A 25,154-nucleotide genomic window follows, 5' to 3' on the forward strand; every position below is an offset into this window, starting at 1 on the left:
ATGCAGGTTCCCATACCGGGATGCAGGTTCCCGTACCGGGATGCAGGTTCCCGTACCGGGATGCCCGCAGCCGTACCGGGATGCCGGCACTATCTCAGGCTGTGATCGCGGCTGTGGGCTCTCTGCCCGTGCCGTGGGCCGTGTCCCGGCGCTGCCGGCGGGGCGGGGCGGGGCGGGGCGCGTCCCGGTTCCCCGCGCGGTGGCGGCGGCGGCGGCGGGGGGTGCGGGGAGGGGGGGGGCGCTGCGCCGCGCGCTGCGGCGGGGGCGGCTCCGCTCGGCTCCGCTCCCGCCCCCGCCGCCGCCGTCGCCCCGCTGCCATCGGCGGCTCCCGGCGCCGCCGCTCGCCGCTCGCTCCCGGGCCCGCCGCAACGCGGGGCTGGCGGGGAGAGCCGCCCCCGCCGCCGCCCCCGCCGCCCGCGCCGCTCCCCTGCCCGGCTCGCCGGCCCCGGGCGCGGGGGAGCGGCGGAGCCCTCAGCCCGCCGGGTGCATGGACAGGAGCTCCCTGCTGCAGCTCATCCAGGAGCAGGTGAGGCCGCCCGGGGGGCAGCGGGCACCGGGCAGCGCTCGGGGGGGGCCGCCGGGCAGCGGCCATCGCCACCGGGGCGGGGGTGCCCGCACGCTCCGGGCACGGCTGGCGCGCAGCGGGCACCGCTGCCCACCCAGGGCGGCCACCGCGGCCGTGCCACCCCCGGCAGCGTCCCTCGGTGCCCCTCGTCACCGCCCCGGGGACCCCCCCCGCCCTGTGCCGCCGAGAACGCGCGGCTCATCTCACTTGTGGCCTCTCCCTCCGGCAGCGCCGGGTCCGATCCTGCCCGGGGCGCCCTCAAGGACGAGGGGTGCTGGGCACGGAGCCCCAGCGCGGCCGGCGGGCTCTGGGTGCCGGATGGAGCCCCGGGGGTGCCTGGGCTCGGTCCCGCGGGCGAGGCGGGGGTCTGCGCCCACCCCCGTGACCTGATTGCGGGATGAGGCCGGGGAGCATCAGCGCTGCGCGGCGCGGGGCTCCGCTCGCCGCTCGGTGCGGCCTCGAGGGGGTTCCACCCGCGGCGCCCCGGCCCCCACCAGCCCCCCCTGAGCTCCATCGCCTCGTCCCTCCATCCCCACCCAGCCCTGGCCCAGCTGGCGGCTCTCTCTCCCTTGGGCACGGGGCAGGAATTTCCTGGGGGGCAGGAAAATGAACTGATCCCCACTCGCCCCCCGCTGTTTCTGTGACCTTGGCTGAGTCCCCCAGCCCGGGAGCCGCGGTGCTGTCCCCCGTGTCACCCCCTCGGGCACAGGGACTCCATGTGAGCCCGAGCTCCTCGGGAACGAGCAGCCTCATCCCCGGAATGAGCGGTGCTGGGAGGGCCGGGGGCTGGGGATTAGGCCCTCCAGGGGGGCGTAGGGTGCCAGTGAGGTTGGGGTAGGGGGAGATGCACCCCAAAAGCAGAAAGGGGCTCCCAGGCTGCTGACAGGGCTCTTGGTGCCCTGGGGCCGGGACCTCAGCATGTGCCAGCGTGGGGACAGCGTGTGCCAGGTCCCGGCATGACACACACACACACACGTGGAGCCTGTGGGGTGACAGCCGTGGGGCAGGGGCACAGGTGACACCAGGGTGCCCCATGGCTGGGGCTGCTCCCATGGGCTGGTGGCTCCTGAGAGGTTGAAGATGCTCCCTGCACCCCTCATCCCATCCTGTACCCTCATCCCACCCTGCTCCCTCATCCCACCCTGCACCCCGCTCCGGGCAGCCAAAGCCCTTGGTAAAGAGGCTGTGGCTGTTTCCTGCCGGGGGAACAGGGTCCCCACCCGGTGGGGACACGATCCCATGTCCCAGGCGCTCCCTTTCCTGCCCATCCCACGAGGATGAGGCTCCTCTCCCGCATTTCCCTCCGTGCAGGAGCAAGGAGCAAACCCCACACGAGCTCAGGGTGACTGCAGGGGCTGTGCTCTGGCCGTGGGTGCCCCCTCCCCATCTGCGCCCTCCTGTGCCACCCCGGCTCCCTGTCCCCATGAGCGGTCCGGTCTCGGGCACCCCGTGGGGCGCTGGGTGCCCGTGGGCGCTGTCCCCAGAGGGCTCGGGGTGCCCAGCCCGCTCCGGGACCCCCAGGATGGCACAGGGTGCCCCGGGCAGGGCGCGGTGGATCCAGCGGCAAGGGCGGCGGGAGGAGCGGGAGGAGGAGGAGGAGGAGGAGGAGGAGAGGAGGAGGAGGAGGAGGAGGAGGCTGGTGCCAGGGCTGCGCGTGTGTTTAGCTTGGTGGCTTCCTGGCTGGCAGGCTGCTGGCGGCGAGAAATAACTGAGTGGGAGAGTGTTGGCTGCTCCGCGGGGAGACGGGGACAGCGGCACGGCACGGGCAGCAGCGGGGCACAGGGGGGCACGGCACAGGGCACGGGGCACGGCCCCGGGCACAGGGCGCCTCTCGGGGCACGGGCAGCAGCGTGGCACAGGGCACCTCTAGGGGCACAGCACAGGGCACAGGGCACCTCTCGGGGTACGGGCAGCAGCGTGGCACAGGGCATGGGGCACGGCCCGGGGCACGGGGCACCTCTCGGGGCATGGCACAGGGTACAGGGCACCTCTTGGGGCACAGCACAGGGCACAGGGCGCCTCTCGGGGCACGGCCCGGGGCGGCTGCGGGCTGCGGTGTCCCCCGCAGAGGCAGGGACAGGAGCCATGGAGCCAGGGGCAGCGGGAGGTGTTCCCAGGCGAGCAGGGAGGCACAGCCACGGCGCCCCGGTGATGCTCGGTGCCGTGCCCGCAGCTGGACCCAGAGAACACCGGCTTCATCGGCGTGGAGACCTTCGCCAGCCTGGTGCACAGCCATGAGCTGCCCCTGGACCCCGCCAAGCTCGACATGCTGGTGGCCCTGGCACAGGGCAACGACGAGGGCCAGGTCTGCTACCAGGAGCTGGTAGACCTGGTCAGTGCCGGCCGGGGACGGGCACGGGGCGGGTGCCAGCCCGGGGAGGGGGCGGGTGGCAGCCGTGGCCAGGGTCTCCCCTGGCGGGGGTGGCACCGCGGCCTCGGGGTGGCTGCTCCGGGCTGTGGCACCGGGGGTGGCACCGGGGGGTGGTCCCGGGCCGGGGGTCCCGAGCTGCCCCCGGGCACGGCCTCTCCCCGCAGATCAGCAGCAAGCGCTCCAGCAGCTTCAAGCGCGCCATCGCCAACGGGCAGCGAGCCCTGCCCCGCGATGTCCTGTTGGACGAGACCGGCCTCGGCATCTACAAACGCTTCGTCCGCTACGTGGCCTACGAGATCCTGCCCTGCGAGATGGACCGGCGCTGGTACTTCTACCAACACCGCACCTGCCCCCCGCCCGTGTTCATGGCCGCCGTCACCCTCACCCAGGTGCGGGCACGGGGCGGCCCCGCCGGTCCCGGCTGGAGAGCTCGGCAGGGATCGGACTCGGGGAGGGCAGGGGGTGAGCCTGGCTGGGAGCTCCTCTGCACACAGAGCTGGTGTGAAGGGATCTGTGAGCCTGGCTGGGAGCTCCTCTGCACACAGAGCTGGCGTGAAGGGACATGTGACCCTGTGTGACCCTGGGTGTGACATCTCTGTGCCCACGTGGGTGGCTCAGACCTGGGGCAGTGGGGCTGGGTGGTCCCAGTTGTGCTGTTCTGGTGCCCACAGAGGGGCTCAGATATGGGGTGAGGGGTTGGGTGACCCCCATGGTGATGTCCTGGTGTCCACGGTGGTGCTGAGATCCTGGACAGAGGGGATGGGTGACCCCAGTTGTGATGTCCTTGTGCCCATGGATGGGACCCATGGATGGGACCCATGGATGGGACCCAGGGAGGGGCTCAGATCCAGGGTAGAAGGGATGGGTGACCCCAGCTGTGATGTCCAGGTGCCTTTGAGGGACTCACACCTGGGGTGAAGAGATGGAAGACCCTGTTTGTGATGTCCGTGTGCCCACAGGTGTGACCCACGCCCAGGGCAGTGGGGATGGGTGACCCTGGTGCCCGTGTGGGGCTCAGATGTGGGGTGCAGGGGGGTGACAAGCACGGGGTTTGTCACAGATCATCGTGTTCCTGTGCTACGGGGCCCGGCTGAACAAGTGGGTGCTGCAGACCTACCACCCCGAGTACATGAAGAGCCCCCTGGTCTATCACCCCGGGCACCGGGCGCGCGCCTGGCGCTTCCTCACCTACATGTTCATGCACGTGGGGTAGGTCCTGCCGGGGGGCACAGGGGGACACCCCGGGGGCTGCACAGGCTGAGCCCCCCTGTCCCCTCCTGTGCCTGGGCAGGCTGGAGCAGCTGGGGTTCAACGCCCTCCTGCAGCTGATGATCGGGGTGCCCCTGGAGATGGTGCACGGCATCCTGCGCATCAGCTTCCTCTACCTGGCCGGGGTCCTGGCAGGTGGGTGCTGCCCTGGGGGGGACTGTCCCCATCCCGCTGTCCATCCCTGTCACCAGCCCGGGGAGGGCACGGGGAGGGGCACTCTGAGTTTGGTGGGGCCGCTGGGCTCTGCTGGCAGTGCCAGCGTCACTTGGCCGGGGGCTGGGGGGCAATGCAGGCTGTAATTAATTAATGTAGACAGTAATTAATTAATGCTGTGAGCCCTGTCTGTGCCCCCAGGCTCCCTCACCGTCTCCATCACGGACATGAGGGCCCCCCTGGTCGGGGGCTCAGGGGGGGTCTACGCCCTCTGCTCTGCTCACCTTGCCAACGTCGTCATGGTCAGCCAGGGGACAAGGGGACACGGGGGGCACAGGGGTGGATGGCTTTGTAGGGTGGGCAGCATGCTGGGGGATGCCGTGGGGTGACAATGGGCATGGGAGCTCTCTGCAGGTTGGGCAGGGTGGTGGGACATCATTAGGGGGGATGCCATGGGGTGGCTGGCACTGTGGGGTGGGCAGCAGTGGTGGGTGGATGCTCTGGGTGGCATTAGGGGTGGCATTAGGGGTGGCACTGTCACAGGGGGACATCATGGGTGACATCATGGGGTGGGTGTGGGTGGGGAGGAGCTGGGGCCTGAGGGGGCTCCATGGAGCACTCCAGGGGCTCTGGCAGAAGCCCCCACCTCAGTGCTGGAGCATCACTGGTGCCAGCTCATCATCCATCCATCCATCCATCCATCCATCCATCCATCATCCATCCATCCATCCATCCATCCATCCATCATCCATCCATCATCCATCCATCCATCCATCCATCCATCCATCCATCTATCCATCATCCATCCATCCCCCATCCATCATCCATCCATCCATCCATCCATCATCCATCCATCCATTATCCATCCATCCATCCATCCATCCATCATCCATCCATCCATCCATCCATCCATCCATCCATCTATCCATCATCCATCCATCCCCCATCCATCCCCCATCCATCCATCCATGCATCCCTCCATCCCTCCATCCCTCCCCATCCCTCTCTCCCTCCATTCCCGCAGAACTGGGCCGGGATGCGCTGTCCCTACAAGCTGCTGCGGATGGTGCTGGCGCTGGTGTGCAGTGAGTACCGCCCCCCGTTCCCCCGGCCGCGCTGTCCCGCCGCGGGCTCAGCCGCTGCCCTGTCCCGCAGTGAGCTCCGAGGTCGGTCGCGCCGTCTGGCTCCGCTTCTCTCCGCCGCTGCCGGCCTCGGGCCCCCAGCCCAGCTTCATGGCGCACCTGGCAGGGGCCATCGTGGGCATCAGCATGGGGCTGACCATCCTGCGCAGCTACGAGGAGAGCCTGCAGGACCAGTGCGGCTGGTGGGTGCTGCTGCTCTCCTACGGCACCTTCCTGCTCTTCGCCGTCTTCTGGAACATCTTCGCCTACGACCTGCTGGGGGCACAGATCCCCCCCCCGCCCTAGCCCGCCGCCCCCCGCCCCAACCCCGCGGCTGATTCGGTTTCCGAGCCCCCGGTGGAGGGGCTGGGGGGGTCCCCGCGCGCGACATGGGGACAGGCCACCCCCCGCCCGCCTGTCCCCTCGGTGCTAGCGATCGCGCCGCCCCCCGCCCCGGGCTGCGCCCCGCGATGTCCCCTGCCGCCCCCCCGCCCTAGCCCCGTCCCCAAAGGAGCTTCAGCCCTGCCCCGGCACCGCCAACGCCCCCGGGGTGCCCGCAGGGCTCGGAACGCGCCCCTCGGGAGGGAGCCGGGCCAGCGGGACCCCCCCGGCTCCCGGACCCCCCTTCCCAGGGTGGGGGCCGCTTGTTGCCCCCCAGGACCTGCACTTTCACACCAAGGACTGGTGCCAAAAGAGGAGCGATTTATTTTTCTATGCCAAAATAAATATAAATAAAAGAAAGAGGAATTTAACAAGAAGAAGGATATGGGGAGAGCCCGGCAGGAACCAGCTGAGACCGGCACGACTCGTTTTGGCGGTGCCCTCGGCGGCACAGCCCCCCCGCCCCGCCCCGGCCCCGGCCGCCCTCCCGGGACAGGGGCTGGCCCCGGGATGGGGGCGCGGGGGGTCCCCGCTCTAACCCCCCCCAGACCTTTTTGGAGTATAAATAAATATTTTGCACACTGCGGGCTCGTGTCTCTGTCGGGGGAGGGGGTTTTGGGGTGCCCCCGTCCCTGATGGAGGCAGTGCGGGTGCCGGGGCTGGCTGGCCCGGGGGCGGGGGGGGGCACAGCCGGGCTCGGGGCTTACTGGAGCAGAAAACTCCGGGATCAGTGGAGCGGCACCCGGCCGAGCCCCCGGGGCTGGCAGGGCGGGGAGCACCGGGGTACGGGGGGTGGGCACTGAGACACCCCGGGCCCGCCCCGCCCTGCCCGCTGCACGCACCAGCGCCGGCTGCAGGCACCGAGCCCCCCTCACACCCTGCACCCTCATTCACACCCACACCCCAGCCCGCCCCCCACCCCCATCAGCTCCACCGCGTCTCCTCCCTGGACTCTCACACCCCCAACACCCCTTTGCACCCCTGGCCCCTCCAGCCAGGCCCCTCACCCATCCTCCTGTGTGCCCTGCTCCCACCAAACCCCGTTTGACCCCATAAACCGCCCCCCAATCCATCCATCCATCCATTCATCCATCCATCCATCCATCCATCCATCCATCCATCCATCCATCCATCCATCCATCCATCCATCCATCCATCCATCCGTCCATCATCCATCCGTCCGTCCGTCCGTCCATCCATCCATCCATCCGTTCAACCCCATAAACCACACTCTGGCCACGCCCACTCGATACTGACCACGCCCCTGCCGTCCTCTGCCTCTTAGCCCTGCCCCCTTTCCAGGCGCGCCCCGTACCAACCCCTGCCCGACAGACCAACAGACCACGCCCCCCAAAATCTAACCCCGCCCCTTATTCCATCAACCCCGCCTTCCGCTCGACATCCCGTTCCTGCCCGGAGGCCCCGCCCCCTCCCCACAAGCCCCGCCCCCTCCAGCCCTGCCCCAGGCCCCGCCCCCAGCCCCCGCCCCTGTCGCGCGCCCCGCCCCGCCCCGGAAGCGGCGCTGTCGCAGTGCGCGGCCGGAGCGGTGGAGCCGGAGCCGCCGGGGCCGCCCGAGCCAGCGGAGCCGCGGCTCCAGCGCCGGCCCGGGCCGCGCCATGAAGGGCAAGGAGGAGCGTGAGGGCGGCGCGGCGGGGCCCGGCGCGGCGGGGCCGGGCGCGGGGGGCGCGGGCGGCGGCAGCCCCGAGAAGAGCCACAGCGCGCAGGAGCACAAGGAGCAGGGGAACCGGCTCTTCGGCGGCCGCAAGTACCCCGAGGCCGCCGCCTGCTATGGCCGCGCCATCGTGAGTCCCAGCGGCCCGAGCGGGAGCCGCCTCCGGGACGGGAGCACCGGGGAGGGGACACCCGCACTGCCATCCCCAGGGGCCCGGCCTGGGCACCCCGGGACGCGACTCCCCGGGGACGGGACACAGCGACCTCCCCCTGGCCTCGATGGCCCAGGCTGGAACCTCCCCCTCGGCCTAGACACCCTTCCGAGCTGGCCTGGCCAACCCTGGGGTGGGGTCCCCAGGGAAGGGACATCCCCGCCACACACCGGGCCTTGACGCCCGCACGATGGGCCTTCCCCCAGGCTGGACATGTCCCGAGCCCTGGCCTGGGTATCACCAGGGTGGAACCTCCTTGGGCTGGGCACTGTTCTTCCTCAGGGCCTGGTCAAGATGCCCCTGAGATGGGACCCTTTTAATCTGGACACTGTTCCCCCACTGGGCCTGGCTCCTCCTGGAAGAACCAGACACAGCTCTGGGCCTGATTCACCCTCCCGGGCCTGGACTGCCACCCCTAGGCCTGCCCCAGGCACCCCCCGGCCCTGCCCCCTCTCAAGCCCATCCTGCCCCCCACCCAACTCCAAGCCCTGCACCCCCCCCCCCCCCCCGAGTTTCCCCCAAGCCCTGCACTGTCCCTGGGCTGTGCTGGCTAGGGCAGAGCCACCCTGGGACAGTCGGGGTGCCAGGGGGACAGTCCCCTCTGGGGGCAGGGACAAGGGCTGCCCTATGGGGACCAGCCCCAGCCTGTCCCCAATCCATGGCAGCACCTCCCCACGGGGTGCACGCCCTGGCTGGCACTGCTGGCCCTCCCTGCCCAGGGTGACAGCGCCGTGCCACTGGCTCACCGAGTCACCCGGCTGTCACCCAGCCCGTCCTGGCCCTGCCACCGCCACCAACATGGGCCTGTCCCCGCAGAACCGGAACCCCTTGGTGGCCGTGTACTACACCAACCGGGCCCTGTGCTACCTGAAGATGCAGCAGCACGACAAGGCACTGGCCGACTGCAAGCGGGCGCTGGAGCTGGACGGGCAGTCGGTGAAGGCTCACTTCTTCCTGGGCCAGTGCCAGATGGAGATGGAAAACTACGACGAGGCCATCGCCAACCTGCAGAGAGGTGAGCGGGCACGCTGCCACTGTCCCCTGTTTCTGTCTGTCTGCTGGGAAAGGGCCAGGGAGGGTGACAGGGACGCTGCTGTTGGTGCTGAGGTGCCCTTTCTCTCCTCAGCCTACAACCTGGCCAAGGAGCAGCGGCTGAATTTCGGGGACGACATCCCCAGCGCGCTGCGCATCGCCAAGAAGAAACGCTGGAACAGCATCGAGGAGAAGCGCATCAACCAGGAGAACGAGCTGCACTCCCACCTGACCAAGCTGATTGTGGCTGAGAAGGAGAGGTACCGGGGCTCCTGGAGAGGCTTTTTTGAGCACCATCAGGCTGTGTGTGAGGTGTCCCTGCAGCAGGGAAGGGAGTGACAATGTTCCCCATCCTGCTGATCTCCCGCTCTGTCCTAGGGAGCTGGCGGAGTGCCGAAAGACTCAGCAGGAGGAGAACACAGACGAGAGCCGGAGCCGTGTTCAGCTGGCCAGCATCGAGGCCAAACACGTGAGTGGGGGGCTGGGGCTTCCTCATCCCATCCCCATCCCCATCCTCATGCTCTGCTGCAGCCAGGGAAGCTGCAGGGCTGCAGCTGTGCAGGTGAAAGCTGGGAGACCTTGGGACACAGCACAGTAGCCTTCATTCTGTAGCTCGAGCCACCACTGCAGGGCTGTTGTGTCCCCCTGTGATGGCTTCCCCTGCTCTGTCACCTCTTGTCCCAGCCTGGCAGCGGTGACACCTACTGTCCCTATTGTTCCCTGAGGAAATATAAGTGCCTCTCGACCTCATGTGGGTCTGGGTGCTGGGGACTAATCCCAGATAAAAATAGGCCCACAGAGGAAAGGTTATTTGTAAGCTGGATCACTCCTGCCAGGTTCAGCCAGGAGCTGCACAGGCAGAGGGGCCACCAAGGACCTGCCCCAACACCCATGGGGGGGACTTTGGGGCCCTCCCTGGGGCCCTGTAGCCCCTGCACGCTGGGGACCCCTTGTCCTCAAGGGCTTTTCTTTCAGGACAAATACCTGGCAGACATGGACGAGCTCTTCTCCCAAGTGGATGAGAAGAGGAAGGTGAGTGTGGCTGAGCCTGTGCTCCTGTAAACCTGCTGTGCACCCTGCTCCCTGCTCTGATCCAGCACCACCTCCCAGCCCACTTTCCTGACCCAGCTATGCCTCTCTCGAGCCAGAAGCGGGACATCCCTGACTACCTGTGTGGGAAGATCAGTTTTGAGCTGATGAGAGAGCCCTGCATCACGCCCAGTGGGATCACCTACGACAGGAAGGACATTGAGGAGCATCTCCAGGTACCACCGGGCCAGGGGCAGGGGGCTTTCCCAGGACCTTGCCTGGGTGGGAAGGCATCTTTTTGCTTAACTCAGGGCTCTGCAGGCTCCCTGGGTTTGCTCCCAGTTACCTGCCCGGGCAGCTCCTTGTGGAGCAGGCGCTGCCAGGCCCTGCCCAAAGCGGAGGCGGCTCTTGGCAGGGGTCTCACACCTCGGCCTGCCCTCATCCTGCTGGGAGGCACCTTGCAGGGGCTCTCCCCTTGCCACGGGCAGGTGCCCGGCTGCTGGGGCAGATGCCACACGGCGCTGGCCTCACGGCCACCCGCGCCCCGGGGCCGAGCCCGGGCACGTGGAGTAACCGGTTCCACCGCGCCTCCTCCTCCCCTGCAGCGCGTGGGGCATTTCGACCCGGTGACGCGGAGCCCCCTGACCCAGGACCAGCTGATCCCCAACCTCGCCATGAAGGAGGTGATAGACGCGTTCATCTCGGAGAACGGCTGGGTGGAGGATTACTGAGGGACCGGGGCCGCCCGGTGCCCTGGCACAGCCGGCTCTCCCCGGGCTGGCACCGTGCCTTACTCGCTCTCCGGCTGTCCCTGCTCTGCCCCGGCTGCCCCGGGCCTGGCGCTGGGCGAGGGTACGTCACCATGTCCCCTTCCCGAGGAGCCGCAGCGGCTGGGCGGGCACCACGGCTCCCCGGCTCCCCTGTCCCGCTCCAGGAGCTGCCCGGGGGTTGGAATGCTGGCTCCTCGGCAGTGGCCTCACCACCATGTCTGTCACCCCCTCAGCCAGGGCAGCCACAGTCCCCACAGAGCACGTCCCGCTCCAGGGATTGCCACAGGGGCTCACCGGGATGAGCACCTGGAGCCCCGTCCTTCCCTATGTTTAGAGTTGTTTCCTCCTCCTTCCACCTCCTGCCTGGCCAGGGTTGGGTCCTCTTCCTAGTAAACAGCCACTTACCGGGATGCTGCTGCACCCTCTGGCTTTTCCTGGGAAACAACTGCCCCAGGGCTGGAAGGGGCTGGTTCCCACCTCCCCTTCCCCACTGGGACTGTGGTTCCCTAAGAACAACCACCTAGGTTAAAGTTTTTCTTCCTTTTAATGAAATCCTTTAAAAACCCCACAAAAAATAACCAACAGATTTTCATCCAACTGAGATTCCAGCGTTTTGGTCGGCCGATGGCCTGCCTGGCTTTTGAGTGCCCTCTGGAAGTTTGCCAATGTCCATTAAAACAAAATATATATAAAAAGAATAAAAAAAAATTCAGCAATAAACGTGGAAAAGGATCTGGAGTGGTTCACAGCAGCCATTTCTGGGGATATCCCGGCTGGGGAATCGGTGCCATCCCATGGGGACCAGGTTTGCTCCAGGGATGTAGCAACACACAGCGTGCTTCAGTAGAACAACTTTAATCCGAGGGGGAGGGCAAAGATCAGTAAAAACCAGAACTTTCTCAGGCAGTTGGTCCCAATGCCAGTGTCCTGTCCCTGAGGGTGGCAGGAGCTGGAGCTCCTGGCCTGGCTGCCACGGTGGTGACGTGTCCTCGTCCCTGCCAGCCCTAGCCCAGGAAGGTGGAGATGAAGACACTGGTGTCCAGGTTGAGTGTGGCGTGCCACCAGCGGTCAGGGAAGTACAGCACCTGCAAGGGACACCAGTGGGGTCCCACGGCTCTGGCTGGGGAGCCTGGGGTGCCCTCAGCCCTGCCTCACCTCCCCAGGGTGCAGGGTGCACTCCAGCGGGCGCTGGGCCGGGGGCAGTGTGGGATAGGTGTGCTGGAGCCAGGCCAGCGTCGTCTCGTTGGGGTGGAAGTGCGGGGTTTGATCCGGCGGGTACAGAAACCAGCGCTGGAAAACACCGCGGGCACAATTCCCAATTCCCCTCCCAGTTCCCCTAGGGCTCGGGGACACCTGGGAGGGGCTTGTTCCTCTGCCCCCTCCCCGCATCCTTCCTTCCGCTAGGGCTCAGCTCTCACCTTCCTGCCGAAAATCACCTCGGAGAAACCAGGGCCGTGCCAGTGGAAGGGAACGCCAGAGCCTGAGCCTGGTGGGAGCGGAGGGGTGGTGCTGGGGAGAGCCCCCAAACCCGGCCCAATCCTGTCCCAACCCCGTCCCAGTCCCATCCCAATCCCGCCCCAATCCCATCCCAATCCCGTCTCACTCCCGTCCCAACCCTATCCCAACCCCGTCCCAACCCTATCCCAACCCCATCCCAATCCCGTCCCAGTCCCGTCCCAGTCCCACCTGCGATCCCAAAGCTGTAGGCGGGGCTGGTGCCCGGGATGCGGAAGGGAGGGGGCACGTAGTGCTGGAAGAGGGGGCCCCACTCGGTGAAGTTGTTGTCCCCGAAGAAGTAGAGGGTGTCTGGGGGGACAGGGGAGCTGAGCCCGGCAGGGGAGGGGGCTGCGGGGGACGGGAGGGGGCTACCCACCGCTGGGCACCGCCCATTGCTGGGCATTACCCACCCACTGCTGGGCACCGCCCATTGCTGGGCACCACCCACCCACTGCTGGGCATTACCCACCCACTGCTGGGCACCACCCATGGCTGGGCACCACCCACCCACTGCTGGGCATTACCCACCCACTGCTGGGCACTACCCACCCACTGCTGGGCACTACCGACCCACCGCTGGGCACCACCCACCCACCGCTGGGCACTACCCACCCACCGCTGGGCACTACCCACTGTTAGGCACTACCTACCCACCGCTGGGCACTACCCACTGTTGGGCACTACCTACCCACCGCCTGGGCACTACCCACCGCTGCCCAGCCGGGCCGGGTCCTGCGGCTTCAGCAGGTGCTCCACGTACTCCTGGAACGGCACATCCACTGCGGGAACGGGAGGGATGAGCGGGGAACGGGAGGGATGAACGGGGGAACGGGAGGGATGAGGGAACGGGAGGGATGAGCAGGAGGGATGAGCGGGGAACGGGAGAGATGAGCGGGGGAACGGGAGGGATGAGCAGGGAACGAGAGGAATGAGCGAGGGAACGGGAGGAATGAGCGGGGAACGGGAGGATGAGCAGGGAACGGGAGGAATGAGCGGGGGAACGGGGAACGGGAAGGATGAGCGGGGAACGAGAGGGATGAGCGGGGAACGGGAGGGATGAACGGGGAACGGGAGGGATGAACGGGGAACGGGAGGATGAGCGGGGAACGGGAGGGATGAACGGGGAACGGGAGGATGAGCGGGGAACGGGAGGGATGAGCGCGGAACGGGAGGGATGAGCGTGGAACGGGAGGGATGAGCGGGAGCAGCCCCGCGGGCGGGCATCGCGCTCACCTTTGCGGTACGAGTAGGTGTTGGCCGTGCTGAGCCGCACCGGGAAGGGCCCGAAGGCCGCCAGCAGCTTCTCCCGGGTGCAGAGGGCTCGGAAGGCCTGGGGATGGAGCGCGGGGAGCCGGGATGCTGCCGCCGCTCCCGGGGCACCGGGAGGCGCGTCCCACCCATGTCCCCTCGATGCACTCACCGAGTTGTCCGTGACCCCACCGAGGATCACCGGCCGGGAGAAGGCGAACCTGGGGGCGGCATCCAGCGGGGTCCCGCACGGGCGGAGCACGGGGACCGGCACTGACCCATCCCGGGACACCGGGACCGGCCCCGACCCACCCCGGGGCATCAGGACTGGCTCCAAACCACCCCCGGGGCACCGGGGTCCGTCCTGATCACATTCCCCCAGGTTCTCTCCCGGGACTCCGGGCTCTGCCCCCCAGTTCCCCCCGCCGCTCCCCGTTAGCCCGCCCGGTGCACCGGAACTGCCCCCCGGCCCCCTGTCTCAACGCCGGGACCGTGCCGGCTCCCCCGTACCGCTGCAGGAAGAGGGAATAGGTGAGGGAGGCATCGGCTCGTTCCACGGTGCAGCGTGGTTCCTCCGGCACCGTGCCCGCCAGCCTGCAACGGGAGACTCCGCTCGGCGCCGGCACCAGGACCGGCACAGGGGCCGGTCCCGGGGCAGCCCCTGCCCTTACCAGCCGCCGCCCGGAGGGTCGGTGCAGGCGCCGGGCCGGACCCAGCCCAGCGGCAGCAGCAGCAGCGGCAACAGCCGCGCCACCGCCGCCATGGGGACCGGCACCGGAGACACCGGGAACTACAATTCCCGGCATGCACCGCGAACACACGGTGGACGTGATCATTGGTTCGGCGCCTCGCTACGGGTCCCGGTAAGGGTCAGTACCTAAAGGGGGCAGCGGAAAGCGAGCCCCACCTCACGGCTTAAAGTGGCCTCCCGGCCCAAGGGGACAACAGCATGGGGACACCGCCGGAGCGGTCCGGGGCCCATCCCAGGGATCGCTGCATCGAGGAGAAGCAAAGACAGGAGTCACAGCTCGAATCAACTGCTGGTTTGTTTTAATCCAGTAAAAAACGGCCGGGCAGGGGGTGCCCCCCCAGCCCTTATTTACACAAATAAATACAGAGAGGGCGGCGCCAGGGGTACCGGGCAGGGCCCTGCTCCCCCCTGCCCCACCCCGCGGGCGCGGGGCTCAGGTGTGCTCTGGGGTCCAGGTGTGCTCTGGGGTGCTCAGGTGTGCTCTGGCAGGGCTCAGGTGTACTCGCAGAGGTGGCCGCAGCCGGCGGGGCAGTGGGAGCTGGTCTCCAGCCACTTCATGATGTGCTGCAGGTGGCCGCCGTGGCTGCAGCCCTGGCACCAGACGAAGAGCCCCTTCACCACGTGGTGACACACGGCACACATGCTGGCACACTGCCGACACCTGCACGGGGACATTCGGGTGGCTGTGGGCAGGGAGAGCCCTCGGGGGGGCAACAAGAGGGACAGGGGCACCCACCCCATCCCCAAGAAACCCCTCTGGGCCCCCTCACCTGTCGCAGATCCAGCCCCTGTTGCTCATGGGCCGCTTGCAGTTGCTGCAGTTGACGTGCAGGGTGGTGGAGGCCTGGTTGAGGCAGTTGATGGCACGGCAGGTGCTCAGCTTGATCACCTCGTTGGAGATGTTCCAGAGCTGGAAGCGCTGCAGCAGGTCGATGTAGGACGTGTACCAGTGCTCCTGGGGACAGCCACAGACAGCTGAGCCTCCACATGCACCCTGAAACCCCCTCAGCACCCCAGCCCTGCATCCCAAAGGCAAGATTCCCCTGGGGGGCTCAGCCTGGAGAAAAGGAGGCTCGGGAGGGCCTTCTCACTCTACAAGTCCCTGACAGGAAGGGACAGCCAGGGGGTTGGGCTCTGCTCCCAGGGAACAGGGACAGGACAAGAGGAAATGGCCTCAAGTTGTGCCAGAGGAGGTTTAGTTTGGATATTAGGGAGAATTTCTTCAAGGAAAGTGTGGTCAAGCATTGGCACAGGCTGCCCCTTGCGGTGGTGGAGTCACCATCCCTTGGGGGGATCTAAAAGATGTTGATGTGGCTTTAGGGACATGGTTCAGAGGTGGCCTTGGCAGTGCTGGGGGAATGGTTGGACTCAATGTCTCAGAGGCCTTTTCCAACCTAAAGCATTCTGTGATCCTCTGATCCCTGCAGTGGGACTATGGCTCTGCAATGCTGAGGAACTGTGGAAACCCAGGGCACCAGGAATATTTCTCTGTCTGCTCTGGGGTGTCCTGACCCCCAGGGGAGGACTGATTTTGACCCTCATTCATAGAGAAAGTTTCCCAGACTTCAAGATAAACTAGAATCCACAAAAGTGTGAAATAAATTGTAGAGAGCAGTGCAGGTGTATCACTTAGATGGGAAATTGAGGTTTTGGAAATTTTAGTATGTTGTGGATGGAAGCAAGATGGAGGGCACAGGGTGTCATCCTGGGTTTCTTCTTTATGCTGCTTCTTCCTTCTTCTTCATGGGTTTGGGTGGCATTTTGTAATTGGGCAGAAAAGTCTGCATTGGGAGCTCTTTGGGATCAGTTATTGGATTAAAAGGGAAAATAATCTAGGGTGTCAGTTCTTAATTGGATAGTTTAGCTTTAAAAGACCTTGTAACAAAAGGTTGTTGGCCATTTTTGCAGTGTGCTGGGCCTGGTGTGGACAGCGTGCAAAACTCTAGATAAGGTAACAATAAACAAGAACCTGAAGACCTAAAAAGTCCAGTGCGTCTCTCTTTCCTGACAAAGATGGCTCCAGGAGGGTCTCCCCCAACAGGGGAGCCCCTGGGAGGGCCCAGCCTGAGTCCCAGAAGTCAGGGAATCGGCAACAGGTACCCCAGAGCATCCTTCCCTGCATCAACAGAGCAAGGGCACCTCCCCATCCTGGCCCTGCAGAGCCACCTCAAATCCCTGCCAGGACTCCTGGTGGGGCAGGTACCCAAACCCTGGAGCTGCTCACCCTGCCTTAGAGCTGCCCTGCCAGGGGCTGGAGGGGAAGGGACATGCCCCAGCCCCAGGCAGGACCCCATCCCATCGGGCTGCACCCGCCGTGGGTCCCTGCAAGGCGTGGCCCTGCCCTCAGGGGCTGTACCTGCGTCTGCTCATCGATCTCCTTGCGGATGCGCTCTCCCAGCACGATGAGCACGGACACCGCTGTCTGCACGTCGCCCTGCTCGGCGTAGAACAGCAGCGTGTCCCGCACGATGGGGTTGAAGAAGTCGGAGGGCAGGCGGTTCTCGTAGAGCGAGTGGGAGATGGAGATCAGCGAGAAGGACTCCACGGGGGTCAGCGACACCGTCTCGGCCTCGTTGCCGCTGACGTGAGGGGAGTCGGCCTTGTCCTGCAGGTGGTCCAAGGCAGACGGGTTGTCCACGATCTCGTGGCGCAGGGGGAAGGCTTCCTGGGGAAGGCTGTATTCCTGCTCTTCAGCTGCAGGGATGAGCAGGAGAAAACCCAGCTGTGTAGCCCCGCATTTCTCTTCACAGAGAAAAGCAAGGCACAATTCTTCCCAAAAAAAAATTCTTATCATTTGCTGTGCCTGTGTTTGTGCCAAAGTGGAATGCAATATGGAGATTGTTTACCCAAAGTCATGGTTGTCACAGACATCTTTTATGAAAAATCTTTTTTTTAAGATTTTTCCTCTTGAGAAGCTGAAAGGCCTCAGGAACAAAATGTAAACAATGATTATCTGCTGCTGTGGAATGCAACAGGTAGATCTGTGATTGGTCTCATGCAGTTGTTTCTAATTAATGGCCAATCACAGTGAGCTGGCTCAGACAGAGAGTCTGAGCCACAAGCCTTTGTTACCATTCTTTCTTTTTCTACTCTTAGCTAGCCTTTTGATGAAATCCTTGCTTCTATTCTTTTAGTATAGTTTTAATATAATATATATCATAAAATAATAAATCAAGCCTTCTGAAACATGGAGTCAAATCCTCGTCTCTTCCCTCATCCTAAGACCCCTGTGAACACTGTCACACATGGTGTTTTGTTTCCTTGGCCTATCAGGGCCATGTGTGTGTGTGTGTCAGGACTGTCAGGTGACAGTCATGAGATTCACTGCAGTGTGTGTGCAGGGTTGAGTGCTTGGCAGATTCAGTTTTAGATGTATAGAATGATGCAGTATAATAAAGTAATTAATTAGCCCTCTGATATCCATGGAGTCCTCCTCATCATTCTCTCCCCTCATTGGGGCCATCACAGCATTGCTATACAGCTGGCACAGACAACACCTCCCCTGTGTGCTCACCGTGTGGGTTCTCGTGGTCCATCATGTACAGGTCATCCTCGTCTGCCTCCACGTCCCCCAGCAGATAATCCGCAGGGACATCGCTGCCCTCCGTCTCCTCATTGTCTGTGTGCCCAGGGAAAGAGAAACCAGCTCATCACACCACTGGATGCACCTCCCAGTGTCCTGCCTGGCATGCCAGGCTGTGCCTGAGCCACACAGCTCAGTTCCCCACCACTGTCACTGTCACTGTCACTGTCACCCCAGGTCATGGGGGAAAGCTGCCCTTCTGCAGTGCCCTGGGGCTCAGTGCCCTTCACTCTGGGGTTGCAGCACATCCAGCCACCCCAATTCACAGGATGAATGCCCCAGTTAATGCCCTGCCTATGGCTGAGGGGAGAAGAGCTGTGGGACTGGACTGTGCCCCCCAGGAGCGTTACCCTCGTTGTTGATCAGGGTGGAGGAGGAGTCCATGAGGATGTTTTCTGAGCGGCTCTCTCCTTTGCTGCGCTCCAGCCTGGACTCGCTGCCCAGCCCAGCAGGGATATCTTTCAGGTTAAAGCTGGGGAAAAAAGCCAAATTTAACAGTCAGAGGAGTATAAAGTTTCCATTTCAGTCAGCAAACAGCCTGGATACAGGTGTCCAGTTGCAATTTGAATGGAGAAACATGAGATACAGTGATATCCCTTTGTAGGCAGAAGCCACCAGTCTCCACTGTGTGACTTACAAATAAAGACACATTGTGACCGTGGTCACAGCCCTTCCTCCAAGGCTGGTGGCACTGCACATGCACTGCAAAGGTCTCCCTGAAGAACTCCAGAGCTGAGCAGGCTCTTGGCTCCATCTCCTTCCCCTCAGAGGCAGGTGAATGGGAGCTGCCTGGCTCCAAGGTGCCTGGCTGTTAGTTATGCATCACCATGCTTGGAGAAGGGAAGGGCTGGGGCTGGAGCAGAGCCCAGCTCCCCAGGCTGCTGCCTGCCGTGTCTCAGACAGGCACAGCCACCCGGCTGGAGGCAGAGCTTGGTCAAGGACAGGGCTTGTTTCCTTTGGTGTTATTTGAGGATGTGTCTCTCACTGTGGGAACCCAGTCCTGCGAGGTCTGACAGCTCATTTGGAGTCCTCACCCCACACGTTTATGTCATTGAGAAGAGGAAAAACAAGTTTTCCTGCTTCATCAGCCCACAACAGGCTCTCCACGCCAGTGAGCTGCTGGCAGAGCTGGGCTGTGCTCTCCCTTGGAAAGGCTCCAGAAGAAAACTTCTGCACAGCAGCAGTTCCAGCTCCAGCCATGAGACACCTCCTCCACCCCCAGCCCTTGGTCACCATCACTGCCCTGGGCACTGCTGAGGCCACACCTCAGATCCTGGGGTCACTTTTGGGGGCCTCATGACAGGAAAGACATTGAAGGGCTGGAGGGTGTCCAGGGAAGGGAACAGAGCTGGGAAGGGGCTGGAGCACCAGGAGGGGCTGAGGGAGCTGGAAAGGGGCTCAGCCTGGAGAAAAGGAGGCTCAGGGGGAAGCTTCTCACCTCCACAATTCCCTGACAGGAGGGGAAAACTAGGGGAGTTGGGCTGTGCTCCCAGGGAACAGGGACAGGACAAGGGGAAATGGCCTCAAAATGTGCCAGAGGAGGTTTAGATTGGATCTTTGGAAAATTTCTTCATGGGAAGGGTGGTCAGGCACTGGCACAGCTGCCCAGGGCAGTGGTGGAGTCTCCAGCCCTGCAGATGTTCAACATCATGTAGATGTGATACTTAGGGACTGGGTTTAGTGGTGGCCTTGGCAGTGCTGCTGGGGGAATGATCTCAGAGGACTTTTCCAGCGTTAGAGATTCTGTGATTCATGAATTCAGTAACTGCAAAGCTGATCTCAGCCCCATGCCCCACCATAGGCCAAACTTTGGTTGAAGGAGAGAAGGGAGCAGCGTGTGAGGCTGCACAGATTGAGGCCAGGCTGGCCACACCAACATGGGAAATGGCTTTGTTCAAACCATGCCAACATGCAAACCAGCACAGCCTGAGGGTGAGGGAGAGCTGTCCCTGCTTGCTCCCTGTGTCTGGGGCAGGTTAGTTATTATGTAGAAACTGTTCCCTGGCAGGGTGGGCAGGCCCTGGCACAGGGTGCCCAGAGAAGCTGTGGGCTACAGCCTCTACTGGATCCCTGGCAGTGCCCAAGGTCAGGTTGGACAGGGCTTGGAGTGACCTGGGACAGTGGAAGGTGTCCCTGCCATAGCAGGGGTGGAATGAGATGAGTTTTAAGGCCCCTTCCAACCCAAACCATTCTGGTACTCCATGATGTGATTCCATAACCCCATCCCAGCCAAGGAGCCATTCCCACTCCCCCCTCACAGAGCTATCCCCCTCATCTCACTGCTCCCTGCAGCTCCCACCCCCTGTACCTGTTCATGAGCGGCAGGGCAGTGCTGCCTTTCCCCATGCTGTGGTTGAGGTTCGTGGACGACACGGTGCCCAGGCTGGAGTAGATAATCCTCAGCATGGTCCACGTCTGAGCCACCTGTGTGGAACACACTCCCTGTCAGGCCTTCCCAGCCACCATCCCCTGCAGCAGCAGCAGCAGCCGTCCCACAGCTCACCTGGTTGCGCTCCAGCCCCTTGGCCACCTTGGCGTTGTGGTCGCAGAGCTCGGCCAGGGGCCGGCCGGCCAGCGCGTACTGCTTGGCCGTGTGCACGAACCAGTCCATGCTGCCGCTCTCCACGTCCGTCTCGAACACGCTCAGGGCGCTGGAGGACGAGATGTACTCAAACTGCTCCGTGGGGTCCAGCTTGCGCTTGAAGAAGATGGGGTGGCGCCGGTCGCCAATGTAGGGCTTGCGGTTGGAGTCGGAGGAGATGAGGCTCTCCTTGGCGGCGAAGGCCAGGTCTCCGTAGAGGCTGTAGCACAGCCCCTCGGGGTTGGCCCGCTCGATGGGCTGGCTGGCGTCCTTGAAGATGTGCTGGTAAAGGGTGCTGTCCTTGGAGCCCGAGAGGAGGAAATAGGGGTCGTGGAGGTGCCGCCACACGATGCCCGTGGTGACGTCCTTGTGCTCCTCGAACATGGCGGAGGGGATGAAGGGGCGGCGCACGTCCCACACGTAAATGTTGTGGTCCACCATCATGGAGCAGGTGGCGATGTGGTGCTTGCACTCGGGGCGCCACTTCACGCGCGCCACCGAGGCGATGGTCTGCACGCAGTAGATCTCCTTGGCCCGCGTGGTGTTCATGTCCCACACCTTCACCATCTTGTCGCGGCCGCCCGTGGCCAGCCAGCCCCTGGGACAAGGACGGATCAGTGGTCACCTCTGTGCCCCCACCGTGGCACAGAAATGCTCACAGCACAGGTGTGACCACATCCATGCCACAGGAAGGCAGCTGGGCTCCAATCCCATCCTCCCATGAGCTCTTCTGGCACTTCCACTCCACAACAACCAGGTCAGGCAGCATCTTCCTTCCTGCCCCCAGTTATGGCCCTGCACCTCTAGAGCCCATCCCAGTCAGACCAGTTCCCTCTGGCTCAGCCTTCCACTGGCCAGGCACAGCAGAGAGGAAAAGGCCATTCTGAATGTGTTTCAGTGCCTCTCTAAGATCAGGAGCAGTGGCAGCACTGCCTGGCAGGGAGTGAAGAGGGACCTGCACACTGTAGCAGCTCCTTCCAGATCCTTCCCAGCAGCCTCCCAGGAAAGGCAGGAGGGAAACACGACTGAACACAAGCGAGCTGTGTCCCTGAGCAGCCAAGTAATGCTTCCTCAAACTGAGCACTGGAGCAAGAGGCTGCTGTGACACTGCTGTACACAACTATAAGACACCCAGTGCCTCAAAACCCCCTAATTTATCAAAAAACAAACCTCAAACACCTTTACACCACCCCAAATGCTCAAAGCAACAATCACTTCTACAGTTTTATCTCCCAGCAACATCCCAGCCCCTGACACAAGGGGACAGGCTATCACAGACCATGCTTTCCCTCACAAAATCCCAATCCTGTTTTCTGGGTTTCTCTTGTCCTGCAAGGCCGGGTGGCTGCAGGGGCAGGCCCCACACCCACCTGTCCTCTGGGTGCCAGTCGCAGCAGAAGACGGGCCCGTTGTGGGCCGTGAACATCCTCTCGTAGCGGTCGGGCCGGCGGATGTCCCACAGCTGCACGTTCCCATTCTCAAAGGTGGCAGCAAAGGTGAAATAGTCCCGGATGCTGAACTGCACATCACGCACGCTCTCCGACTGGCCTGGGAGGGACACAAGGTAAGAGCTCCACAAAGCTAAAAACCCCACTGGAAGAGCAGAGAGAAGGTAGCAGGGAGTGCTGTGACTGTCTTCCATCTCCCACACACACCCAGCTAGTACTGAGAGGCAAGAAAAGGCACCAAAATGCCTCTCAGCTCCTTCTTTCCCTGCTCTGGGCACCACACCGTGAGCAAACCCTCCTCTTGGGCAAGGGGAAGGACAAAACCCCCAACCCCTACCTCTCCTAAAGGTGAGGGGACAAGCAAGGAAAGGACAAAGCTCCCAAACTGCTTCCCCGCAGGGAAAGGGGACAACAAGAGCCATGTTTGTACCAGAGAAGGTGCTGACAGAGTCCTTCTTGCGCAGGTCAAAGCACTTCATGTAGCCGTCCTGGGAGCCGCTGAGCAGCATGTACACCTCGGTGGGGTGGAAGCACACCTTGTTGACCGTGCGCTTGTGCTCTGTGAACAGCTGGTCCTGCTTGTTGCGGGACGGCTTGCCCAGGTTCCAGGTGACCACCACGCCGTTGGTGGCGGCGGTGGCCAGCAGGTTCTCGTCCATCTGGTGCCACACCACGTCGGCGCAGCTGAAGTTCAGGGAGGGCTTGCGGCCCACGCGGAGGTTCAGCTTCTCCACAAACTGCTCCTCCTCGATGGAGTAGATCTTGAAGATGTTGCGGCCGGCCACCACCACCTGGGCAGCGTCCCGGCACACGCTGATGGCGTTGGCGGGGGCGTCCAGGTGGCAGAACATGGTGCGGCCGGTCAGCGCGTTGCCCCCCAGGGCAGTGGTGACCCTGGCCATCTTCTCCATGGCTGTCCTCGGGGTGCTGTCCCCTCTCCAGCAAGCTGCCTGCACACCCACACGGCCACCCTGCTCCACCTCAGCCAGAGCTGGCCAGGGACAGGCTGGGCTCCTGCCGGGCCCTGGTGGCTCCGACTGCGGCTTTTTGCAGCTGCATCAACGGGCTGGGGAGGTGAGAGGCCACAGAGCCGCCTGTGGGAGGGAGATACAGCCCCACTCCGGGTTCTCCTCCTGCTGCCCTCTGTGGCTCCCTCTCAGGGAATTCCTGAAAACCTTCTCTGGGTTCCTTCTTCCCTCCTTAACCACACCCTGAGATGTTTTGCTGTTGCTGATAATCTAGGTCAAGTACAGCGCTGTGGTTGAAGTGAGCAGCATCCTCAGCACGAGTTGGGGTGAAGTGAGGCCACGGTCACTCCGTGGGGCACTTGGAGCCTCAGAACCTGCAAAAACCAGGGGATGACCCTCCTTCTCTAGCAGTTACTCCAGGCTTCCTGGAGGGACCACAGTGTCCCACGGGCTGTGTCCTCCAGAGCCAGGCTGAGCTCCTGCCACAGCACTGCCCTCTCCTGCCAGGTCCCACTGATCACTCATAGTTCACATTCCCACCCCCTCAGGGCCCCTTCCCACCCTCAGAGCACCCTTAGGGGCCCGTCCTACTCCTGAGGCCACCCCCAGCCCCTCATACCTCATATTCCCACCCCATCAGGGCCTTCTCCTGACCCACAGCCCTCTTATACTCCACATTCCCCTCCTCCTGACCCACAGCCCCCCAGGACCCCTCAGACCCCACACTTCCCTCTCTGCAGGGTCCGCTCCTGACCCGGAGCCCCTTCAGGGGCCCTCCAGCCCCTCAGAGCCCACTCAGGGCTCCCTCAGAGGCCTCCCCACCCTAAACCCTCCTCAGGGCCCCTTCCCACCCCTCAGAGCCCCCGGGGCCCCTTCACAACCCCCTCCCGCCTCACAGAGTCCGCTGCCACTGGATCCCAGACCCCTCCGTGCGAGGCCCCGGTGCCGCTCCCAAGCCGTACCCGGTGCCGGTTCCCGCGCCGGCAGCTCGGGCCGAGCAGGCCCCGCCGCCGCCGCCGCCGAACTCCCGCCAGGCCACGCCTCCTTCCGCCCCGGGATCGCCTCCTGGTGCCAGGCCACGCCCCCTTCCGCCACTAGGGACCGCCCCCTACCGACAGACCACGCCCCTTCCGATGGCGGGACGCGGCCCCTGGCGCCAGGCCACGCCCACTCACGCTGTCTGGAACCGCCCCCTGCCGACTGACCACGCCCCCTCCGCCCCTCTTGCCGTTCAACCCCGCCCATCTGATGCAAGACCACGCCTCTCCAGCTCTGGTCCGCCCCTGCCCATTCACCACGCCTTCATCGTTAGACCACGCCTCTTCTCCGTACCCGGACCGCCCTCTTGCATCAGGCCACGCCCCTTTCCCGACCCTGATATGCGTCAGGCCCCGCCCATTTCCCCTGGCGCTCTAGCCCCCGCCCCTTCTGAAGCCCCGCCCATCCCCAGGCCCCGCCCCCTCTGTATAGGGCGCACTGGGGGCGCGGGGCTATGGCGGGCACGGAGCCCTGGGGGTCCGGGGCGATGCGGGGGCCGGGGGGACGTGGGGTGCAGTGGGAATAGGGGTGCGAGGGGATAAATGGGAATTGGGGTGTCCAGGGCGCCTTGGCGGGGGTGCCGGAGGGATGTGGGGTGCACTGGGAGTGGGGTGCGCTGGGATGAAGTGAGGGGCTGGAGGGATAGGGGGGGATGTGGGGTGCACTGGGAGTGGGGTGCGCTGGGATGAAGTGGGGGGCTGGAGGGATGGGAGCTGTGCTGGGGACTGGGGGTGCAGGGGGAGAAAGAGAGTATAGGGGGTTCCGGGGGTGTCAGGGAGCTGTGGGATCCAGGGGAAGCTGGGATGCCAGAGGTGCACCCCAGAGGGACTGGGAGCACAGCAGAAAACGGGGTTTAGGGGCATGTGGGGGGCATTGGGGGGTCAGGGTGGGAAATGGGGGTGCCGAGGGGATATGGGGTGCATTGAGGGTGTAGGGGTGAGCTGGAGCATTACCGGAGTGCACAAGGATGTGTGGGTGCACTGGGGGGCTTGGGGCACACTGCCGGGGTGTGTGCATCGGGGGGTGCCGGGCGATATGGGGTCCAGGGGATTGGGGGTGCCAGAGGGATGTGGGTGCCTGGGGGAGGGGGAAACGGGGATAAATGGGGTCGGGGGTCTGTGGGAGCCTTGTGGGTCAGGCTGCAGGTGGGAAATGGGGTGCCGGGAGGATGTGGGGTGCATTGGTGGTGTACAGGTGCACTGGAGGGATATAGGGGTGCACAGGGGAGGAGGGGTGCAGCGGTCACTGCCACGGGGGGTGCAGAGGAGGGTATGGGGGCCGTGCTGGGGCTGTCTGTGCAACCTGGCACCAGGGACTTGTGCAGGGCTATGGCACCCCAAAACTGCTGCTGGGGACACCCTCTGTGTGCCGCTGTCCTGCCCGGCCCCGTGCCCAGGGACACCGCTGGCTTTTGGGGGTGCGGGCAGCCCTCCACCCCGTACCGGGGTGCTCCGGGGCCCGGCAGT

The 25,154-nt window shown here is 64.2% G+C and overlaps 4 protein-coding genes across 6 annotated transcripts; 2 read left to right on the plus strand and 2 right to left on the minus strand.

Annotated features, from left to right (window-relative positions):
• The first annotated feature begins 287 nt into the window (after window positions 1-287).
• Window positions 288-6,444, plus strand: RHBDL1 (rhomboid like 1). Its single transcript, XM_071444495.1, has 8 exons — window positions 288-526; window positions 2,739-2,897; window positions 3,101-3,325; window positions 3,997-4,145; window positions 4,228-4,340; window positions 4,560-4,660; window positions 5,383-5,443; window positions 5,514-6,444. Exons 1-8 carry the CDS (start codon window positions 488-490, stop codon window positions 5,783-5,785), a joined length of 1,119 nt encoding a protein of 372 aa, XP_071300596.1. The 5' UTR covers window positions 288-487; the 3' UTR covers window positions 5,786-6,444.
• A 910-nt stretch (window positions 6,445-7,354) lies between these two features.
• On the plus strand, window positions 7,355-11,306 carry STUB1 (STIP1 homology and U-box containing protein 1). The gene is made up of 7 exons (XM_071444502.1): window positions 7,355-7,662; window positions 8,560-8,758; window positions 8,870-9,035; window positions 9,154-9,244; window positions 9,751-9,807; window positions 9,924-10,040; window positions 10,410-11,306. The coding sequence occupies exons 1-7, from the start codon at window positions 7,477-7,479 to the stop codon at window positions 10,533-10,535; spliced, it is 942 nt and encodes a 313-aa protein (XP_071300603.1). The 5' UTR covers window positions 7,355-7,476; the 3' UTR covers window positions 10,536-11,306.
• A 107-nt stretch (window positions 11,307-11,413) lies between these two features.
• JMJD8 (jumonji domain containing 8) lies at window positions 11,414-14,266 on the minus strand. 2 transcript variants are annotated; one of them, XM_071444503.1, is made up of 9 exons: window positions 13,991-14,254; window positions 13,830-13,913; window positions 13,492-13,540; window positions 13,305-13,401; window positions 12,782-12,850; window positions 12,261-12,380; window positions 11,993-12,060; window positions 11,730-11,864; window positions 11,414-11,659 (listed from the first exon to the last, which is right to left on the minus strand). In XM_071444503.1, the coding sequence occupies exons 1-9, from the start codon at window positions 14,080-14,082 to the stop codon at window positions 11,579-11,581; spliced, it is 795 nt and encodes a 264-aa protein (XP_071300604.1). In that variant the 5' UTR covers window positions 14,083-14,254; the 3' UTR covers window positions 11,414-11,578. The 2 variants fall into 2 exon arrangements, with proteins under 2 accessions (XP_071300604.1, XP_071300605.1); XM_071444504.1 differs by lacking the exon at window positions 12,261-12,380 and having other exon boundaries at window positions 13,991-14,266.
• An 81-nt stretch (window positions 14,267-14,347) lies between these two features.
• On the minus strand, window positions 14,348-25,130 carry WDR24 (WD repeat domain 24). Of its 2 annotated transcripts, none has more exons than XM_071444496.1 (10): window positions 23,613-25,130; window positions 22,113-23,024; window positions 21,605-21,782; window positions 20,157-20,832; window positions 19,962-20,077; window positions 18,004-18,125; window positions 17,585-17,689; window positions 16,427-16,764; window positions 14,841-15,025; window positions 14,348-14,731 (listed from the first exon to the last, which is right to left on the minus strand). In XM_071444496.1, the coding sequence occupies exons 2-10, from the start codon at window positions 22,591-22,593 to the stop codon at window positions 14,563-14,565; spliced, it is 2,370 nt and encodes a 789-aa protein (XP_071300597.1). In that variant the 5' UTR covers window positions 22,594-23,024; window positions 23,613-25,130; the 3' UTR covers window positions 14,348-14,562. The 2 variants fall into 2 exon arrangements, with proteins under 2 accessions (XP_071300597.1, XP_071300598.1); XM_071444497.1 differs by having other exon boundaries at window positions 23,547-25,130.
• Between the last annotated feature and the right edge of the window lie 24 nt (window positions 25,131-25,154).

Source organism: Agelaius tricolor, unplaced genomic scaffold (genome assembly GCF_023055355.1).
Source record: "Agelaius tricolor isolate 1412-34295 unplaced genomic scaffold, bAgeTri1.0.p SCAF_19, whole genome shotgun sequence".
Lineage (NCBI taxonomy): Eukaryota > Metazoa > Chordata > Aves > Passeriformes > Icteridae > Agelaius > Agelaius tricolor.

What these genes read in the sequence shown, in the direction of transcription:
- RHBDL1 (XM_071444495.1), top strand. Translation starts at nt 488, where the DNA reads ATGGACAGGAGCTCCCTGCTGCAGCTCATCCAGGAGCAG. An exon ending in TGCAGCTCATCCAGGAGCAG is followed by an intron (nt 527 to 2,738) that starts GTGAGGCCGCCC and finishes CCGTGCCCGCAG; the next exon opens with CTGGACCCAGAGAACACCGG. An exon ending in GGTGCTGGCGCTGGTGTGCA is followed by an intron (nt 5,444 to 5,513) that starts GTGAGTACCGCC and finishes CCTGTCCCGCAG; the next exon opens with TGAGCTCCGAGGTCGGTCGC.
- STUB1 (XM_071444502.1), top strand. Translation starts at nt 7,477, where the DNA reads ATGAAGGGCAAGGAGGAGCGTGAGGGCGGCGCGGCGGGGCCCGGCGCG. An exon ending in ATTGTGGCTGAGAAGGAGAG is followed by an intron (nt 9,036 to 9,153) that starts GTACCGGGGCTC and finishes GCTCTGTCCTAG; the next exon opens with GGAGCTGGCGGAGTGCCGAA. An exon ending in CCAGCATCGAGGCCAAACAC is followed by an intron (nt 9,245 to 9,750) that starts GTGAGTGGGGGG and finishes CTTTTCTTTCAG; the next exon opens with GACAAATACCTGGCAGACAT.
- JMJD8 (XM_071444503.1), bottom strand. Translation starts at nt 14,082, where the DNA reads ATGGCGGCGGTGGCGCGGCTGTTGCCGCTGCTGCTGCTGCCGCTGGGC. An exon ending in TATTCCCTCTTCCTGCAGCG is followed by an intron (nt 13,541 to 13,829) that starts GTACGGGGGAGC and finishes TGCCGCCCCCAG; the next exon opens with GTTCGCCTTCTCCCGGCCGG. An exon ending in CACCTACTCGTACCGCAAAG is followed by an intron (nt 12,851 to 13,304) that starts GTGAGCGCGATG and finishes CCGTTCCCGCAG; the next exon opens with TGGATGTGCCGTTCCAGGAG.
- WDR24 (XM_071444496.1), bottom strand. Translation starts at nt 22,593, where the DNA reads ATGGAGAAGATGGCCAGGGTCACCACTGCCCTGGGGGGCAACGCGCTG. An exon ending in CTCTGTCAGCACCTTCTCTG is followed by an intron (nt 21,783 to 22,112) that starts GTACAAACATGG and finishes TGTCCCTCCCAG; the next exon opens with GCCAGTCGGAGAGCGTGCGT. An exon ending in AGATCGATGAGCAGACGCAG is followed by an intron (nt 15,026 to 16,426) that starts GTACAGCCCCTG and finishes GGCTGTCCCCAG; the next exon opens with GAGCACTGGTACACGTCCTA.